The 20,078-nt window shown below is 53.1% G+C and overlaps 1 protein-coding gene across 3 annotated transcripts in view; it reads left to right on the top strand.

Annotated features, from left to right (window-relative positions):
* Positions 1-18,321, top strand: part of SLC8A2 (solute carrier family 8 member A2) — a 45,056-nt gene extending 26,735 nt beyond the window's left edge. Inside the window, exons 5-10 of one of the 3 annotated variants that reach the window (XM_003915792.2) lie at positions 4,693-4,796; positions 4,947-4,964; positions 8,526-8,650; positions 8,938-9,037; positions 14,284-14,562; positions 16,515-18,321. In XM_003915792.2, the coding sequence (XP_003915841.1) occupies positions 4,693-4,796; positions 4,947-4,964; positions 8,526-8,650; positions 8,938-9,037; positions 14,284-14,562; positions 16,515-16,891 (1,003 nt within the window). In that variant the 3' untranslated portion in view covers positions 16,892-18,321. The remainder of the gene's footprint in view (positions 1-4,692; positions 4,797-4,946; positions 4,965-8,525; positions 8,651-8,937; positions 9,038-14,283; positions 14,563-16,514) is intronic. The other 2 variants (XM_009194839.1, XM_009194837.2) reach the window with 2 other exon arrangements.
* The last annotated feature ends 1,757 nt before the right edge of the window (positions 18,322-20,078 follow it).

Here is a 20,078-nt window from a genome sequence, read left to right as displayed (position 1 = left end):
ACCTGCTTCCCTCCTGCTGCTGCAACCCCACAGGCCCTCTCCTCCCCCACACGGCTTCCCCAGGCTGGGACACCCTCTGTCCCCCACCCTCACAAGCTCCCAGCTGTGGCGTCAGAAGACAGAGAACAGGAGGCTAATTAGTGTTCAGGGAAACTCTTCCTTCCTCTGATGGGCAGGCGCTAATTAGAGGCGCTTTGAAGCAGCTGGGCTAGAGGAGCAACTCAGAGATGGAGGAGAGACACACAGAGACAGGGTGGCAGGGAGAGCATGAGAGACACCGAGACAGAGACCCAGAGATAGACACAGGGAGAGCTGAAGACAGAATGACAGAACTAGAGAGAGAAACAGAACAGAGAGACACAGAAAGACAGGAACTTAGAGGCCGGGCGTGGTGGCTCATGCCTGTAATCCCAGCACTTTGGAAGGCCAAAGCGGGTGGATCACTTGAGGTCAGGAGTTTGAGACCAGCCTGACCAATAGGATGAAACCCTGTCTCTACTAAAAATACAAAAATTAGCCAGGCTTGGTGGTATGCACCTGTAATTCCAGCTACTCGGGAGGCTGAAACAGGAGAATCGCTTGAATCCAGCAGGCAAAGGTTGCAGTGAGCCGAGATCGCACCATTGCACTCCAGCCTGGGCAAAGAGCGAAACTCCATCTCAAAAAAAAAAAAAAAAAAAAAAAAAAAAAGGAAGAGACACAGAGAGAGATGCCTGGAGAGAGGGAGAGAGGTGGATATTGAGAGACTGAGATGGAGGGAGACTGAAAGGCAGAGAGACACAGAGGCGATAAACACACTCATGGAGGAAAGAGACTCTGACCCAGGGAAGGAGAGGTTCTCACGATGCGGCAGAGAGAAAAGGGAGTTGGAGTCAGTGAGAGACAGGAGAGGAGGAGACTGGGTCAGAGATCAGAGGCCGGCAGGGGAGGGCAGGAGAATGGAGGTTTCAGGAAACAAGGGGGCAGGCTGGGGAGGAAATCTGCTTCCTTTGATATCAGGAAGTCCTGCTTTGGTCTAACTCGAGACCCTCTTGCTGATTCCTGCGCATTGGGATTCTCCTGCGTCTGGGTCCTCTGAGGGCGCGTCTACCAGGGCGCAGTTGGCGTGCCTGTCACTGTACGTCAGTCACTGTGTGTCAGCGGATCGCAGCGTGTCTGCGAGAGTGAGCGACAGAGGTGTGTGTGTGTCACCCTGTCAGCGTGTCACTGTGTCGGCAGCTGTCTGTGTGTGTCACGGTGTTATGAAGAGCATGTCTCAGGAGACCCTCCCTCCTCGCCGGCCCCATCATTTCAGCACCGCGGACAGCTCACAGCCCTTGCCGAGGTCGGGGGCGGCCCTTTCTTTCCACCCACAGAAAATTGAAAATATCCTGGAACCGGGAGGGTGGAGGTGGGCGGATGTCCCCACATGGCCGTCTTGTGTGCGCCTGTCCTTGCGCGGGTGTCGCTGTGTCTTGTTCGTGTTTGTGTGTTGAGATGCGTCTTTTGAATGACTGCCTGATTGAAACTCTTCTGCTTGAAGTGCGTTGACTTTGGTTACTCCGTTCTTTAGACTCTGAGAGACAGAGACAGGGAGAGAAGAATCCAGATAAAGAAGGCGGACCGGGGCCGGGCGCGGTGGCTCAAGCCTGTAATCCCAGCACTTTGGGAGGCCGAGACGGGTGGATCACGAGGTCAGGAGATCGAGACCATCCTGGCTAACACGGTGAAACCCCGTCTCTACTAAAAAATACAAAAAAAACTAGCCGGGCGAGGTGGCGGGCGCCTATAGTCCCAGCTACTCGGGAGGCTGAGGCAGGAGAATGGCGTGAACCCGGGAGGCGGAGCTTGCAGTGAGCTGAGATCCGGCCACTGTACTCCAGCCTGGGCGGCAGAGCGAGACTCCGTCTCAAAAAAAAAAAAAAAAAAAAAAAAAAAAAGAAGGCGGACCGGGTGCGGTGACTCACACCTGTAACCGCAGCACAGGGGAGGCCAAGGTGGGAGGATCACTTGAGGCCAGGAATTCAAGACCAGCCTGGGCAACATAGTGAGATCGTGTCTCTGTAAAAAATTTAAAAGTATCCAGGTGTGGTGGGGCACGCTTATATTTCCAGCTACTTAGGAGGCTGAGGTGGGAGGATTGCTTGAGTCCTGGAGACCAAGCCTGCAGTGAGCCATGATTATGCCACTGCACTCCAGCCTGGGCAACAGAGCGAGACTTTGTCTCAAAAAAAGGGAGGGCAGAGAGATGAGAAGAGACTGAGACAGAGAACGGAGAGAGTCAGAGTCAGAGAGACTGCTGGAGAATCAGAGACAGACAGAGTCAGAGATGAAGAGATAGACCCAGAGAAGCTGAGACAGGCAGAGAGAGAAAAGAAGATGGAAAATGTAGGGACAGAGATGCAGAGAGCCACTGAAGGAAGTAAACAGACACCAAGAGGCGTCAGGAGTGAGATGTAAGGTACGAGCGTCTAGGTGGTACCGCAGTGAGGGGCTGCAGGGTGGCGATGTCGCCAAGGCTGTGGTGGGGGAGTCGTGCTAACTGACGGGCATCTGGTCCATGCAGTCTTGCCACTGCAGTGGGAACGGCTGTAGGGTGTGATGGCATGTGGGTGTGGGCGGTGTGATCGGCTGTGCTTCCTCGATTGGGTGACTGTGTGGGCTGGGTGTTTGTGTTTCTGGGCTCTGGGGCCAGGCCTTGTGGGACTACATGGTTCCTACAGCTGAAAGAGTTGCCAGTGGCAGAGTTGTGGGCACTCTGGGTTTGTAGATCTTTGGGGTCAAGGGGTGCGGGTTGTGTGCCTGAAGGTGACAGGTAACTTTTGGCTGTTTCCTGCCACCCCCTGGTTACCATAGGAGCAGAGATGCTGAGAAAATCAGTTAGCATCAGTACTTGGTTAACTCTCCAAATCTGGTTGGGATGGAAAACAGGAAGCCGAGGATTTTCTGTGCTGAAGGATTGGAGTTAGCGAAATATGTATGGAGGGTGTGCTCCATGCCAGAGACTGTTCTGGGTGTTGGAGATAGAACAAAAAGCATAAATGAACTTACCTGGGGGAACTTAAATTTAAAAATGGGGCAGCAAATGGTAAATAATGAACAATAAACTAAATAAATGTTAGAGGGTGTTAGAAGGTGATATTTAAAGAAGACAGGCCAGGTACTGTGGCTCACATCTGTAATCCCAGCACTTTGGGAGGCCAAGATGGGAGGATCACTTGAGGCCAGGAGTTCAAGACCAGCCTGGGCAATGTAGTGAGACCCCATCGCCACAAAAAATAAAAAATTAACTGAGCATGGTGGTGCATGCCTGTAGTCCCAGCTACATGAGAGGCTGAGGCAAAAGGATCGCTTGAGCCCAGGAGTTTGAGGCTGCATTGAGCTATGATTGCACCACTGTACTCCAACCTGGGTGACACAGCAAGACCTGGTCTCCAAAAATAATAATAAATACACTAAAAAGAAAGACAACAGAGCAGTGTAAAGGAGTGCTGGGATGGGAGCAGTGAGGGATTTCACTATTAAATAAGATGGAAGGAGTGGGCCTCATTGAGAAGGTGAAGTTTGAATGAAAAACTGGAAGAACTGAGGAAGTGAGCCTGAGGGAAGAGTGTTCTAGGCAGAGGGAACAGCCAGCGCAAAAGCCCTGAGGCATAAGCAGGCCTGGCTTGTTCAAGGAATAGCAAAGAGGCCAGAAAGAGAATGAGTACTAGATTGCAGGGGGTCTTGTGGGCCATTCTAAGGACCTTGCCTTTCATTCTTTGAGAGATAGGAGCCATGCAAATGTTTTGCACAGGGGAGGGACCCAGTCTGACCTTGGTTCTATCAGGATCACTCTGGCTGCTCTTGGAAGAACAGACTGGGGCCGTGCGGGTGAAGCTGAAGCATGAGATTATTTAGGAGGCAACTAGTAATCTAGGTAGGAGACAATAGTGGCTGGGCTGGAGTGCAGGGGTTAACAGTCTGGATTCTGACAGTTGTGTGTTCAAAACCTGTCTCAACCATGAGCTCATACTGCTTTACTTTTTTTATTATTATTATTATTTTTTGAGATGGTGCCTCGCTCTGTTGCCAGGCTGGAGTGCAGTGGCGTAATCTCAGCTCATTGCAACCTCCACCTCCCAGGTTCAAGCGATTCTCCTGCTTCAGCCTCCTGAGTAGCTGGGACTACAGGCGCTTGCCACCACACCCAGCTAATTTTTCTATTTTTAGTAGAGACAGGGTTTCACCATGTTGGCCAGGATGGTCTCAATCTCTTGACCTCGTGATCCGCCCGCCTTGGCCTTCCAAAGTGCTGGGATTACAGGCGTGAGCCACCGTGCCCGGCCTATTTTTTGAAATAAATTATTTAATATAAATAGAGATGGGATCTCAATATATTGCCCAGGCTGGTCTCGAACTCCTGGCCTCAAGTAACTCTCCCTCTCAGCCTCCCAAAGTTCTGGGGTGACAGGCATGAGCCACCACGCCCGGAATGCTTTACTTTAATCAGACTCAGCTTCCTTACCAGTTCCTGGTTTTGTTTCTGTCAAATGGGGATGATAATAGAGCCTTCGTCCCTGCGTGGTGGTGAGGATTCAATGAGAGTCTGGGGTCTGGGACAGAGGAGGTGCTGGGAAAACTGGTTGGCTGCCAGGAGGGCTGCTTGGTGATTCTTGGTGATTCTGGGAGCCTTATGCTGGGTGTTCTGCCTCCCCTTTGCCCCCCTCACAGGAAAACTCTTCAGGTGAAGATAGTTGATGACGAGGAATATGAGAAAAAGGATAATTTCTTCATTGAGCTGGGCCAGCCCCAGTGGCTTAAACGAGGGATTTCAGGTGAGAGGTGGCCAGTGGGCTGTGGGAGAATTAAGGGGTCCAGGGTTGGGGGACTTTCAGGGGCTCAATTGCAGGCACTCCTTAAAGCTCGTGGACCTGAGCTTCGTGGGGAACTGATCTCACTGTCTGCCTGTCTCTGTTTCTCCCCAGCTCTGCTACTCAATCAAGGTGAGTGAAGTCACCTCTGGGCTCTGAGTGGGGAGGAGCCACTGGAAGAGGGCCTGGGGGAGGGTCCCAGCCCCAAAGTTACCCTTCCAGGTTGGGTTTGAGGCAGATTGGAGGTGAGATAAAGGCAGATTGAGGGCTGGGGGACGATGGGGGCTGGCCTGAGAGTTGGTGGTGCCTGTGTGAGTTTGAGATTACAGTGAGCATTTTGGAGGTCAAGATTATGTCTGTAACATGGTGAAACCGCCATCTCTTGTAAAGATACAAAAATTACCTGGGTGAGGCCGGGTGCGGTGGCTCATGCCTGTAATCCCAGCACTTTGGGAAACTGAGGAGGGTGGATCACCCGAGGTCAGGAGTTAGCGAGCAGCCTGACCAACATGGTGAAACCCCATCTCTACTAAAAATACAAAATTAGCCGGGCCTGATGATGCACTCCTGTAATCCCAGCTACTCAGGAGGCTGAGGCAGGAGAATCGCTTGAACCCGGGAGGTGGAGGTTGCGGTGAGCCGAGATCGTGCCATTGCACTCCAGGCTGGGGAACAAAAGCGAAACTCTGCCTTAAAAAAAAAAAAAAAAAACTAGCTGAATGTGATGACAGGCGTCTGGAATCCCAGCTAGTTGGGAGGCTGAGGCACAAGAATCGCTTGAACCCGGGAGGCAGAGGTTACAGTGAGCCAAGATTGCACCACTGCACTCCAGCCTGGGCGACAAAGCAAGACTCCATCTCAAAAGAAAAAAAAAAAAGACTATGTCTATAGTCAGGGTCGTAAGTCATCCAATCGGATCTGGGTTTGTGAGAGTGGGGTCAGAGAGGATCCAGTTTGGGGTTGATTAGGGGTGGGGTGGCATTTGGACTGGAGATCGGTGTTAAGACCATATTAAGATAAGAGTCACAGTGGAGGTTGCTTCCTGGGTTTCTGGTGGGATAAGATTAAAATTGGAGTCAGATCTAGGTCAAAGCTAAAGTTGGACTTTGAGGTGAGTAATAGAATTTGAGGAATTTAGGTTAAAATTGGGGCCAAGGTCAGAGATTGGACTAAGAGTTGGGGCTAGGGTCAGTAGCTTGGAGATGGAAAAGTCGTTTTGGAGTCAAGATTAGAATTGGGATCTGAGGTTAAGATTAGGGTTAGACTATGGCCGGGCGCGGTGGCTCAAGCCTGTAATCCCAGCACTTTGGGAGGCCGAGGCGGGTGGATCACGAGGTCAGGAGATCGAGACCATCCTGGCTAACACGGTGAAACCCCGTCTCTACTGAAAATACAAAAAACTAGCCGGGCGTGGTGGCGGGCGCCTGTAGTCTCAGCTACTTGGGAGGCTGAGGCGGGAGAATGGCGTGAACCCGGGAGGCGGAGCTTGCAGTGAGCCGAGATCAGGCCACTGCACTCCAGCCTGGGAGCACAGCGAGACTCCGTCTCAAAAAAAAAAAAAAAAAAAAAAAGATTAGGGTTAGACTAAAGATTGTATTTGTTGGAGGAAGCAATATAAGCTGCTATAACAAACTGATCCACAAATCCCTGGGGCTTCACACAATAAAAGTTATTTCTTGACTGGGCACAGTGCCTCATGCCTGTAATCCCAGCACTTTGAGAGGCCCAGGCGGGCAGATCACTTGAGGTCAGGAGTTCATGACCAGCCTAACCAACATGGCGAAACCCCGTCTCTACTAAAAATACAAAAATTAGCCGGGCGTGGTGGTGCATGCGCCTGTAATCCCAGTTACTCGGGAGCCTGAGGCAGGAGAATCACTTGATCCTGGAATGTGGAGGTTGCAGTGAGCCGAGATCGTGCCCACTGCACTCCAGCCTGGGTGACAGAGTGAGACTCCATCTCAGAAAAGTAAGAAAGAGAGAGAAAGAGAGAGGAAGAGAGAGAGGAAGGGAGGAAAGGAGGAAGGAAGGAAGGAAAGAAGGAAGGAAGGAAGGAAGTAGAAAAGAAAGAAAAAAGTTATTTCTTGCTCAGGCAAAGTTGTTTTTTGTTTGTTTGTTTGTTTTTGTTTTTGTTTTGGGATGGAGTTTCGCTCTTGTTGCCCAAGCTAGAGTGCAATGGCGCGATCTTGGCTCATGGCAACCTCCGCCCCCCGAGTTCAAGAGATTCGCCTGCCTCAGCCTCCCGAGTAGCTGGGATTACAGGCATCCGCCACCACACCTGGCTAATTTTTTGTATTTTTAGTAGAGACAGGGTTTCACCATTGTTGGCCAGGCTGGTCTCGAACTCCTGGCCTCAGGTGATCCACCTGCCTTGGCCTCCCAAAGTGCTGAGATTACAGGCATAAGCCACTGCACCCGGCCTCTCAGGCAAAGTTTTACGAGAGTGTTCCTAGTTGGTGGGTGGCTTTCTTCTGCCATGTGGCCATTTCATCTTGTGACTCCACTGTGCCAGGAAGCTTTGGCATTTTACCTGAATTTGCTGCTGGTGAACAGGGCAAGGGAGTTTGGAGACTCACATGGGAGGTTTTCGGGGCTAAGCCTGGAGGGACTGATCATCACTTCTGCCCACATTCTAGTGTCCGTAACTCAAGCCATGGCCACGCCCAGCTGCAAGGGAGGCTGGGAAATGTAGTTCAGCTCTTTGCCCAGGAAGGAGAGGAAACAGGCTCAAGTGAACACACTTCAGCCTCTGCCACGTGGTCAAGCTCCTCATGAGTGATGGTGTCAGAGTTGGGAGTTGGGACTGAGGTTTGGGGTCAGGTGTAGGACTGGAGTTAGATCTGGAGATGGAGTTTGGGATTTGGCTTGGGGTTATTGATGCCCCAGGTTATGGTGAATGTTAGAGTCGGGATTAGGGTTTAGGGCTAGGGTTGTACTGAGGTCAGACCCAGGGCTGAGGGTTGGGGTTTGGAGTCAGTGTTGATGACAGGCTTCCATTTGGGGCCACAGTGAGAGTCAAGCTCAAAGTTAGGGACCAGAATTAGGGTTGGGCTGCTGCTGGGCTTGGAGTCAGGGGTCAGCATATTTTGGGGAGAGAAGTGAGCTCAGGACCAGGATGTAGGTGGGTCTGGTTCCAAGATTTGTGCCAAAATCGGTGTCCTCCCCCTTCCTCACCACCTCAACCACACTCTAGGATGTTTCCAGAAACTGGATGTAGAGACCTGGCCTCCCCTATCAGGGTGGCGGCAATGATGATAATGTTGGTGATAATAATAAAGATAACAGCATGTATCGAATATTGATTGCGTGCTAGGCACTGTTCTAAGCACTTCACACGAATTAACTCATTTAAGTCTCGCAACCATCCCATGAGGTAGGTACTAATTATTGTGCCCATTTTACAGATATGAAAACTAAGGCACAGAGAGGCTCAGGCATTGCCTAAGGTCTCACAGCCTCTACCCATACGAACCCCAGAGCCCACCAACTAAAGGTCATGGACCAGCCCATGGGAGCTGGGCCTCGGGGCTGAAAGAGACGGTGGTCAGGTGGGAGGCTGGGAGGAGTCACCAAGGAGCTTCCCAGAGGAAGAACAGATAGGCTCTCTCTAACTATGGGGACAAGTAGTAAAGGCATCACAGGCCCAGTTAGGTAGGTCTCCCGGGAGTCTAACCCCCATCCCTCATGCTGCAGGGGATGGGGACAGGAAGCTAACAGCTGAGGAGGAGGAGGCTCGGAGGATAGCAGAGATGGGCAAGCCAGTTCTTGGGGAAAACTGCCGGCTGGAGGTCATCATTGAGGAGTCGTATGATTTTAAGGTGATTTTCTGGGGCCTAACCTTCCTGGAGTCTGGTCTGGGTCATTTCCTTGGGGAGGGTCTGGAAAGCGGGGAGCCACAAGATTCCCAAGGGCGGGCCAAACGAGGGTCCCACGTCAGGACCACGGACAGCACATGCCTCCCTTTTCCTCGCTTGCCTTCAGAACTGGGGTGTGGAAAGTTGAGGACCCCTGGGCACAGGCTGTGAGCCCCCGACCCAGGACCCCACATGGAGATTCCCTGGTTGGCTCAGGGGCAGTGACCTCTCCCCCACCCTCTCGTCCCCAGAACACGGTGGATAAACTCATCAAGAAAACGAACTTGGCCTTGGTAATCGGGACCCATTCATGGAGGGAGCAGTTTTTAGAGGCAATTACGGTGAGCGCAGGTAAGTGGGGAGGGAGGAGAGAGAAGAGAGAAGGATGGAGAGACAGAGACACAGGGAAAGGGGGAGAAATGAATGGAGAGACAGGCACAAAGATAAGGAAACAGTTTGGGCACGGTGGCTCACGCCTGGAATCCCAGCGCTTTGAGAGGCTGAGAAGGGAGGATTACTTGAGGCCAGGAGTTTGAGGCTGCAATGAGCCGTGATCGTGCCCCTGCACTCCAGCCTGGGCAACAGAGCAAGACCCTGTCTCTAAAAGAAAAATACAAACAGGAGAGACACACACACAGAAATACACAGGGAGAATCAGAGACATGGACAAGACATGAGACAGAATGAATGGTGAAACTGAAATGGGCTGGGGAGATGGAGAGGCAGGTAGACGGGGACACAGAAACGGCAGAGACAGGAGAGGTGGCAGCTGGAGCTGCTGGGAGGAAGCTGGGAGGGTTTATGTTTGGCTCTTGGCGGAACCGGGAGGGTTCCCAGCCTGGGCTTTCTCACAGCGTCAGGCATCAGGAGGGTGGGAACAGGTTAAATCGCGTGGTCACCCCAGAGAGAGCCTGGGTTCCTCTGTTGCCCTGGAGACAGTGGCCAGGGCACCCAGCTCTCTCCCACCTGTGCTGGTCACCACCCTCCTTGGCCTCAGACAGGCCCACACTGCCCCCTTGTGGCTAGAGACACTACGACACTTGGACCCACAGACGGTCTTGGAAGCCAACACTGGCCCTTTGTGATACAGATTGGGGAGACTGAGGCTCAGAGACAGAGGAGAGAGTGGACTGAAGTCCCACAGGGAGTGCAGAAAAGGCCCGAGGTCGGAGCTCAGGGCTTCAATCTCTTACATAACATCAGGGTTAAGGCCCCAGCTCTTGGGGACTGAAGGCAAACATGGAATTGTGGTTGCAAAGAAACTGGGCGAGTGGAATCAAAAGAAACCAGGCCTAGGGGCTGGAAAAATACCAGACAGCAGGCCTAGAAACACCAGACTGCCCAGCAGAAACGAAGTGGCATCTCCTGAAGCCACATTCTTCTGACATACTTCTAAGGGATCTTCTGGGCCCGACCCTGTGTGAGACATTGCCAGGGACACAGAAGTGACTGAGACATTCCTGGCCCTGTCCCCGTGGAGCTTACAGTCCAGTGAGGGAGATAGACATGTCACAAGAGAGAGACAACCCAGAGTAGGCAAGGCTGGGATGGGAGACGCGGAGGAAAGCCGTGATGCGGTTCCTGATCCAGCCTGAAAGTCTGGGAGGGCTTCCTGGAGGGGGTGGCTTCTGAGCTGAGTCTTCAAATGGGAAAAGATGTCAGCCAGGAGGAGGGAGAAGACAGGGAGAGTGTTTCAGGCAGAGGGGCAGCCAAGCACAGAAGCCCTGGAGTGTGCGAGATGGCACATTTTTTTGGGTGGGTGCCTGGCGTTGGGCAGGAGGAAGAGGTACCAGGACAAGGCTGGAAATCGGTAGATTTCCACACTGTTCCTTCTGGGCCACAGCAGGGAGCTTGGGTGGCATTTTGAACACACTGGGGAGCCATGGAGGGTTTTGAATGGGGGAAGCCCTGGAGCTAGAGAGAGCTTGTGGGAGGAAAGTGGAGAGGCTGGATAGGGTGTGGGCAGAGGCTGTAGAAACTAGCAGGAGAGGGCGGGCGCGGTGGCTCACACCTGTAATCCTAGCACTTTGGGAGGCTGAGGCGGGCGGATTACCTGAGGTCGGGAGTTCCAGACCAGCCTGACCAACATGAAGAAACCCTGTCTCTACTAAAAATACAAAATTAGCCGCACATGGTGGCCTGCGCCTGTAATCCCAGCTACTCAGGAGACTGAAGCAGGAGAATCGCTTGAACCCGGGAGGCGGAGGTTGCGGTGAGCCAAGATTGTGCCATTGCACTCCAGCCTGGGCAACAAGAGCAAAACTCTGTCGCCGAAAAAAAAAAAAAAAAAAAAAACCTGGGCCCTGCAGAGGCTGCTTTGAGGTTCATTCCACAAACAATGGGGAGATGGCAAAGGGCTCTTTGAGCTTTGGAACATTTCCTCTGGGGACTTAGTTGAGATAGAGGATGAGGCGGAACTGAAACGAGGTGTGAGGTGGTGGTCGCGGAGACCCAGCATACATTGGGCCCTGGGTTTATAGAAACCAGGTGGTTAGATCAGGTGATTAGACCGGGGTGGAGGAAGAATAATAACATAACAATAACAGTAATAATAATCCTGATGATGACAATGGTGACCCTATCATGTCTCTCTCTTTTTTTTTTTTTTTTTTTTTTGTTGTCGTTGTTGTTGAGATACGTAGTCTCAGTCTGTCGTCCAGGCTGGAGTGCAGTGGTGCAATCTCAGCTCACTGCAACCTCTGCCTCCTAGGTTCAAGCGATTCTTCTGCCTCAGCCTCCTGAGTAGCTGGGATTACAGACACCCACCACCATGTCTGGCTAAGTTTTGTATTTTCAGTAGAGATGGGGTTTCACCATGTTGGCCAGGCTGGTCTTGAACTCCTGACCTCAAGTGATCTGCCCACCTCGGCCTTCCAAAGTGTTGGGATTACAGGTGTGAGCCACTGTGCCCGGCTGACCCTATCATGTCTTGAGTGCCAGACATGGTTGAAAATTTATTTCCTGTGTGAACTCATTTTAATTAACATATCCACAGTGTCTGGATCAGAGCTTGGTCACTTTGCGCTTTGTCCAGCTCGTGCCTTTTGGTTCTTTGCTGTGCGAGCACAGAGCTGCTGGAGGGGTGAGGGAGAAGGGCAGTCCTCGCTCCCTTAGGGGATGAGTCGGGTCGCATCTTGCATGCAGAGGTGCTTTTGTACTTCCTTTACCTCCCTTCCTACTGTAAGCTCCTTGCAGGCTGGACTTGGCATGGAGCATCTTTGAATTTCCCCCAGGCACCAAAAAAAGGCCTTCAGTAATAACAATCGAAACAATAGTAATAACTCTGGAGGTGTCCGAGGCACCATTGACAGCACTCATTCGGTCATCACAAGCTTCCCATGAAGCAGGTCCAATCATTGATCAGAGATAGGCGCCCAGAAGCCCAGAGGGGTGAGGACACTGATTCAGGATCACACAGTGGATCCAGGGTTGGACACCAGAGAGGTGATTTCAGAGTGACAGTCATAATCAGGAGCCTCCCTGTAGAGGGGAGCAGCTGGGGAAGTCAGCTGAAGCCAGAGTCCACAGAATACCAAGCCTAGGCGTTTGGGCCTGGATTTGAAGGTAGTACAGAACCAAGGAAGGATTTGGAGCAGGGCAGGCAGAAGCCCCAACTTCTGCAATAATAGCCCCCTCACTCCCAAAGAGGGTGGCCTCCCTGCTCTGACCTCAGCTGTGTCTTACATCAGTTAGGGATGCGCTCAGCAGTGACTGGTCAGGAGCTACGTTCGTTCTCAGCATCCTTCCAGATGACATGCGTGCCACACACAAGTGTGGTCATTGATTCTCATTCATTGCTTTATACTAATCAGCTTAGGGTGAGGTAAACAAAACACTGCATTAAGGCTTTCAGGTTACGGAAGCCACTGCAGGTCGGCTGGGCACGGTGGCTCACACCTGTAATCCCAACACTTTGAGAGGTCTAGGAGGGCAGATCACTTGAGGCCAGGAGTTCAAGACCAGCCTGGCCAACATGGCGAAATCCCGTCTCTAGTAAAAATACAAAAAAATCAGCCAGGTAGGGTGGTGCACACCTGCGATTCTAGCTACTCAGTAGACTGAGGCATGAGAATCACTTGAACCCAGGAGGTGGAGGTTACAGTAAGCTGAGATCGCACTACTGCTTGGGTAACGGAGAGAGATTTTGTCTCAAAAAAAAAAAAAAAAGGCACTGCAGGTCCAAACCTGGTCAAATTAGGTCACAATAGGTGATACAGCTCTAAGCATGAGGCATCCTTTACAAAGCTCAGAAAACACATCCGTAACCCAATGCCCATATCAGGAAAGCCAGGGCTTTCCAGAAACTCTCTGTTTCTATCTCATTGCCAGACTAGGTCAGATGGTCACTCACGGGAGGAATTCTGGCAAAACAAGTATTTAGCCAGGGATATGGCAACTGCCAGCTGCAAGGGATTCTGGGAAAGTGAATACCATATTTTTATCTGAGGCCATGGCTGCTGCTAGCCTCAAGGGATTCTAGGAAAGTGATTAATTTTGGCTGCGTATATAGCCCTCTAGCTGCAAGGAATTCTGGGAAAGTGAGTACATTTAGTGGAGACTGTGGCTCTGGTTAGCTGCAGTGAATCTGAGGAAGTGAATACTTCTAGCTGTGGCCTGGCTTTCGGTAACTGTGAAGGCTTCTGGGAAAAGGAATAATTTTAGCTAGAGGTATGGCTGTCCCTGGCAGCAAAGGGTCCTGGGAAACTGGATATTTTTTAGCTAGGCAGATGTGGCCTCCTTTAGCTTCAAGGGATTGTGGGAAAGTAACCGTTTTTATCTGTTGACTTGGCCATATTTAGCTGCAAGCAGTTCCGGGGAAGTAAATATTTTTCACCTGGGCCCATTCATGCTCCTAGCTTCAAGGGATTCTGGGAAAGTAATGGGTTTTAGCTGCTGACTTGGCCACATTTAGGTGCATGGGATTCTGGGAAAGTAAATATTTGTCACCTGGGCCCATTCACACTCCTAGCTTCAAGGGATTATGAGAAAGTAACTATTTTTAGCTGCTGACATGGTGACACTTAGGTGCAGGGATTCTGGGAAAGTAAATCTTTTTCATGTGGGCCCATTCATACTCCTAGCTTCCAAGGATGCAGGGAAAGTAACTGTTTTTAGCTGCTGACATGGTGACACTTAGGTGCAAGGGATTCTGGGAAAGTAAATATTTTTCACGTGGGCCCATTCACACTCCTAGCTTCAAAGGATGCAGGGAAAGTAACTGTTTTTAGCTACTAACATGGCCACACTTAGGTGCAAGGGATTCTGGGAAAGTAAATGTTTTTTTACCTGGACTCTGTCATGCTCCTAGCTCCAAGGTATTCTGGGGAAGTAACTGTTTTTAGCTTAGCCATATTGAGATCCAAGGGATTCTGGGAAAGTAAATATTTTTCACCTGGGCCCATTCATGCTCCTAGCTTCAAGGGATTCTGGGAAACTAACTGTTTTTAGCAGTTGACTTGGCTACATTTAGGTGCAAGGGATTCTGGGAAAGCAGTTCATTCAGTGGGACTTGCTGTCAGGAAGTTAGACAAAACAGGGCCTCTGTAGGCAAGGAAAGAAGTCTGAGTGTGTGCCCCAGCTGGGTCATGTGCCCACAGGGGACGAGGAGGAGGAGGAGGACGGGTCCCGGGAGGAGCGGCTGCCGTCGTGCTTTGACTACGTGATGCACTTCCTGACGGTGTTCTGGAAGGTGCTCTTTGCCTGCGTGCCCCCCACCGAGTACTGCCACGGCTGGGCCTGCTTTGGCGTCTCCATCCTGGTCATCGGCCTGCTCACCGCCCTCATTGGGGATCTCGCCTCCCACTTCGGCTGCACCGTTGGCCTCAAGGACTCTGTCAATGCTGTTGTCTTCGTGGCCCTGGGCACCTCCATCCCTGGTAACACCTTGGGACACTGTGGTGGGGTAGGCTTGGTGGGGTAGGATCTCAGATGAGCCAGGCAGGGGCAACACAGGATCCTGCTGAAATGAGGTGGGTGGAGTCACACAGCGCTCATGTGGTAGGTCTCAGAGAAATATGGAGGTGGGGCATAATAGAAGCTAGGCAGTGAGTCCCCTAGTTGCAAGATGTGAATTGAATCTTCCCCAAAAGCACCCAGGTGGAAGGTACCATAAAACTAAGGTGGCAGGAAATGCTAGAAACCAGACAATAGATTCCTTTTTTTTTTTTGAGACGGAGTCTTGCTCTGTCGCCCGGGCTGGAGTGCAGTGGCCGGATCTCAGCTCACTGCAAGCTCCGCCTCCCGGGTTCACGCCATTCTCCGGCCTCAGCCTCCCGAGTAGCTGGGACTACAGGCGTCCGCCACATCGCCCGGCTAGTTTTTTTGTTATTTTTTAGTAGAGACGGGGTTTCACCATGTTAGCCAGGATGGTCTCGATCTGCTGACCTCGTGATCCACCCGTCTCGGCCTCCCAAAGTGCTGGGATTACAGGCTTGAGCCACCGCGCCCGGCCCAGACAATGGATTTCATAGAGAGAAGGTGGCAGGGTGGGGAAGAGACAGCTGTGGGGAGAGGGGTTCCCAGGAAGACAGTGTGAATGTGAGAGAAGCCAATCAATCAGTGGGTTCCATAGAAACAAGCTGTTGATGCCCCATCCCCCAAGAAACCAGACAGAAGAGTCCATGGAACTATGTTGGGGGACATGACAGGAACGAGGCCAGTGAACCTCAAAGTTGGGTTTTTTTGGGGTTTTTTGGTGGAGTGCAGTAATCTCATGATCTCGGCTCACTGCAACCTCCGCCTCCCGGGTTCAAGCGATTCTTCTGCCTCAGCCTCCTGAGTAGCTGAGACTACAGGCACCTGCCACCACACCCAGCTAATTTTTACATTTTTAATAGAGACGGGGATTCACCATATTGGCCAGGCTGGTCTCGAACTCCTGATCTTGTGATCTGTCCACCTCTGCCTCCCAAAGTGCTGGGATTATAGGTGTGAGCCACCATGCCCAGCCAAACCTGAAAGTTTTAACTAAGATGAGGGGGCAAGTGGGGCACGATGCCTCATGCCTATAATCCCAGCACTTTGGGAGGCCGAGGCAGGAGGATTGCTTGGGCCCAAGAGTTTGAGACCAGCCTGGGCAACATGGTGAAACCCCGTCTCTACAAAAAATAAAACAATTAGCTGGGCGTGGTGGCACATGCCTGTGATCCCAGCTGCTAGGGAGGCTAAGGTGGAAGGATCACCTGAGCTGGGGAAGATGAAGCTGCAGTGAGCCATGATTGTACCTCTCCTCTCCAGCCTGGGCAACAGAGCAAGACCCTGTCTCAAAACAAAACAAACAAAAAATGTAGCCAGGTGCAGTGGCTCACGCCTGTAATGCCAGCACTTTGGGAGACTGAGGCGGGTGGATCACCTGAGGTCAGGAGTTCGAGACCAGCCTGGCCAACATGGTGAAACCCCGTCTCTACTGAAAACACAAAACTTAGCAGGGCGTGGCGGGCGACTGTAGTCCTAGCTACTCAGAGGCTGTGGCAGGAGAATCGCTTGAACCCGGGAGGCGGAAGTTGCAGTAAGCCGAGATCACGCCACTGCACTCCAGCCTGGCTGACAGATCAAAACTCCGTCTCAGAGAAAAAAGAAAAAAAAAATCAGGCAGTGAGTCCCATAGAAGAGAATGAGTCCCACAGAAAGCAGGCGGCGGGTCCCATAGAAAGCTGGCAGCGGTTCCAGTGGCGAGCAGGCCGAGGGGTGGTGATGGACTTTGCTTGGGTGGGGGTCAGGGGCCTTGAGCCCACACTGCCCGCAGAAAGCAGGCGACGGGGGCAGGCGGATGCCCGCCCCTGTGGGTGACGCGTAGAGCCCCTCCGACCCGCGTGTCTCTGCCCCGCAGACACGTTCGCCAGCAAGGTGGCGGCGCTGCAGGACCAGTGCGCCGACGCGTCCATCGGCAACGTGACCGGCTCCAACGCAGTGAACGTGTTCCTGGGCCTGGGTGTCGCCTGGTCGGTGGCCGCCGTGTACTGGGCGGTGCAGGGCCGCCCCTTCGAGGTGCGCACTGGCACGCTGGCCTTCTCCGTCACGCTCTTCACCGTCTTCGCCTTCGTGGGCATTGCCGTGCTGCTGTACCGGCGCCGGCCGCACATCGGCGGCGAGCTGGGCGGCCCGCGCGGACCCAAGCTTGCCACCACCGCGCTCTTCCTGGGCCTCTGGCTCCTGTACATCCTCTTCGCCAGCCTGGAGGCGTACTGCCACATCCGGGGCTTCTAGGGCCTTGCGCAGAGACTCGTCCCCACCGCCCGCCCGGGGCTAGGGACTCAGCTGCACCTGCTCTTGGACCCTGGTCTCCTTTTCCCTCTAGACTCGGCCTCCTCTCCTGGGACTCGGCCTCCCTTCTCCGCCCCCACCCCGGGGTTTGATTGCCCCTGTCCTCTGTCCCCAGTAGATCAGCCTTCCCTCTCCCTCTCGGGAGCCTCCCCGGTTCCTCCCCTGCGGTGACCCCAACTCCAGCCCATCCTGTTGGTGACCGTCCATACCCCTGGGGAAATTTCCACCCCAGTCCCCTCCCAAGGGAGCCACCCCCAGTAACCATCCTGGGGATTTTAAGGTCTCTCTCCCCGGTCACCCAGCCTGGCTCTTCCCCCAAAGTCTCACTTCCCCTAGTGACCCCCCACCCCATTTCACCCCATGCCTCAGAGCCTCAGAACCTACCCTCCCTGGGGGACCCTCGAAGGAGGCTGTCAGAGGCCGTCTCAGATCCCAGCCCTTCCCCCCAGCCCTCAGGGAGCTCCGCTCAGCCCCGGCGGGGAGGAGCGGGTGGGTGTGTGCGCGAGGAGGCCGCACACCTTTCCAATCCCTCCACTCGGGTTCTTGGGAGGACACTCATTCTCCAGGCTCGGAGACGGGAGGGGAGAAGTTTGGGGTTTCGGTCCCAGGGCTTAGCTGGAGAAGGCACATTTTGAACCTGCAACTTCAGACATTCCAGCGCCCCCACTCGCCCTCCACTACCTCTGAGAGCCTAGCCACGCCTTGGAGGGAGGGGCCTGTGTGTGTATATAGTGTGTTTGGGGGAGGGGGGACACGGGAGGGTGCATGTCTTGGGAAAAGGGGGTGACAGACTTAACTTTTGAGAGGGCAGCAGACTCCCTCAGCCATGAGAACCAGCTTTGGGGAGGAGGCCGGGAATCAAAGCGAGTCCAGCTGATCTCCCCTGACAATCTGGAAGGTTCATTTTGCCCTCAGTGCCAGCTAATCCGGGCAGGACCCTCGAAGAGGAGACCGAGGGTCCCAGAGGACCAATGCTACAAGCCAGCAAATGCTGCCACATCTCTGCCTGATGGGGGGTGGGGGTGGGTGGGGGGATGGGACTGGGCCAAGGGATCTGGGTGGGCATTTTTAACTTTGGAGGCCATCCATCTGTTGGTAGGCCATCTGCATTTTCTTACTGTTGATGTTTCCTGCCCAAAGGACACATTTGGGCAGTGCCACCCACTCCTTGGACCCCTAGGATGACCCAGCTACCCCCATAACTTTCTGCTTCCCACAGGTTTTCAGCATTCTATCGTCCTGTTGTGCTCAGCCCCAACATCCCAGACCCGTTACCCGCTACCCTTCTCTCCCCCGGCTCATCATCAGTCGCTGTCTCTTTTCTGTGATTTCTGTAAAAGTTGCCATAAAACTTTGAAATTCTGCCTGAAAAACAGTCCCGTGGGAAGCTGGGATTCAGGAGGAGGGGGCTATTAAGGTCTCTGACTGAGATTTGGGCAACTGTTAAACCAGGTAATCTGGGTTTTTGCGGCCCGTGGTCGTCTGCGGGACACACCCACATACAGCAGCAGCGCCCGGGTCCAGCCGCCAAGCTCTTCCACTGGCCACACCACCATCAGTAATGAGCTTCCACTAGCCACGCCCCCATCATTAGCCTCTCTTCCCCACTAGCCACACCCCCATCCGTCAGTCATGGGCTTCCACTAGCCACGCCCCTCCAGCCTCCACGCCCCCATTCGTCAGTCTTGGGTTTCCCCTAGCCACGTCCCGATTCGTCAGCCAAGCTCCTCCACTTGCTACGCCCTCATCTGTCAATTACGGGTTTCCACTAGCCACGCCCCCATCCATCAGCCTAGCTCTTCCACTAGTCACACCCCCACTCATCAGTCGTGCTTCAGCCACGCCTTCCTGCTTCAATCAGGGGCTTCCACTAGCCACGCCCCCATGCATGAGTCACAAACTGTTCCTCTTTTCGGGCATCCTGGTAACACAAAAGAGAGAGACGTTCATTTGCCTGAGCCAAAGAGCTGGGGTTAATGGGGTTTCCTAAATAAAGCAAGTAATTTTCTCAGATCCTACAGGAGGAGGGGTGTGTGTGTGTGTGTGTGTGTGTGTGTTGTGCTAAAGGACACAGCCTGTGTAAAGGTGTGGAGTTGTGAGATAAGGCTTTTTCAGAGCCCTGGAAATGGTTATCATGAACGAGGTATGGGGTGCGTGGGGAGTGAACTTGAGGACAAATCGTAAGAGACTTTATCAGCCACTCTAGGGAGCTTCGAATTTATCCTAAGAGTAAAGGGGAGCTTTGGAAGGGATTTAAGTGGGGGAAGGAGGCAGGTGGTTGATATCACCTGATTTATCAGACGTTCCTCCTGGCTACTGGGGGCTGGGAGACTAGGGACAAGGCTGGAGCAGGGACAGGGGCAGCCGAGGAGGGAAGAGGGGAGTAGGGGGGTGGGAGGGCGATGGTGAGAAGGGAGTGGTTGAGAGAGAGAATGGATGGGGCTGGGTGAGGGAGTTCAGGGACAGCATCTGGGCAGGAGAGAGGTGGTGTGTTCATTCAAACTGAGTAGCCAGGGAGAGTTGGGTGAAAGGGCTACTAAGGAGTAGGCAGGGTTGGGGAAAACGAGGGAAGGTGCAGTACCCCAGGGCTAGCAGCAGAGGGAGCAGTTGCCATACCTGAGCTAAAAGGGGTGAGCAGAGGCACCCGAGGCTGCAGAGACCTGGGTACCTGGGTCTATAGAGTAGAAGAGTAAAGGCATCGCCAACCTGCGCTGGGGATGGTGGGTGCCGTTAGAGTAAGCGCCTCAACCTCATTCTGCTCCCACCTGCTAGTCTCCTGCCATTTCCTCCCACCGGCCACACCCAACCTGAAGTCCCAGGTCAAGACAATAGGCCCGCGGCATGGTGACTCACGCCTGTAATCCCAGCACCTTGGGAAGCCAAAGCAGGAGGGTTGCTTAAGCCTAGGAGTTCAAGACCAGCCTGGGCAACATAGCGAGTTCCCGTGTCTACAGAAACTTTAAAAGTTAGCCAAGCATGGTGGCATGTGTCTGTAGTCCCAGATACTCGGGAGGCTGAGGTGGGAGGATTGCTTGAGTCCAGGAGGTCAAGGCTGCCGTGCGCTATGACTGCACCACTGCACTCCAGCCTGAGTGATAGAGCAAGACTCTGTCTCAAAAAAAAATAAAAA

Source organism: Papio anubis, chromosome 20, assembly GCF_008728515.1.
Source record: "Papio anubis isolate 15944 chromosome 20, Panubis1.0, whole genome shotgun sequence".
NCBI lineage: Eukaryota > Metazoa > Chordata > Mammalia > Primates > Cercopithecidae > Papio > Papio anubis.
Note: the sequence above shows the minus strand (reverse complement) of the source record. Positions and strands in the feature narration are given on the sequence as shown.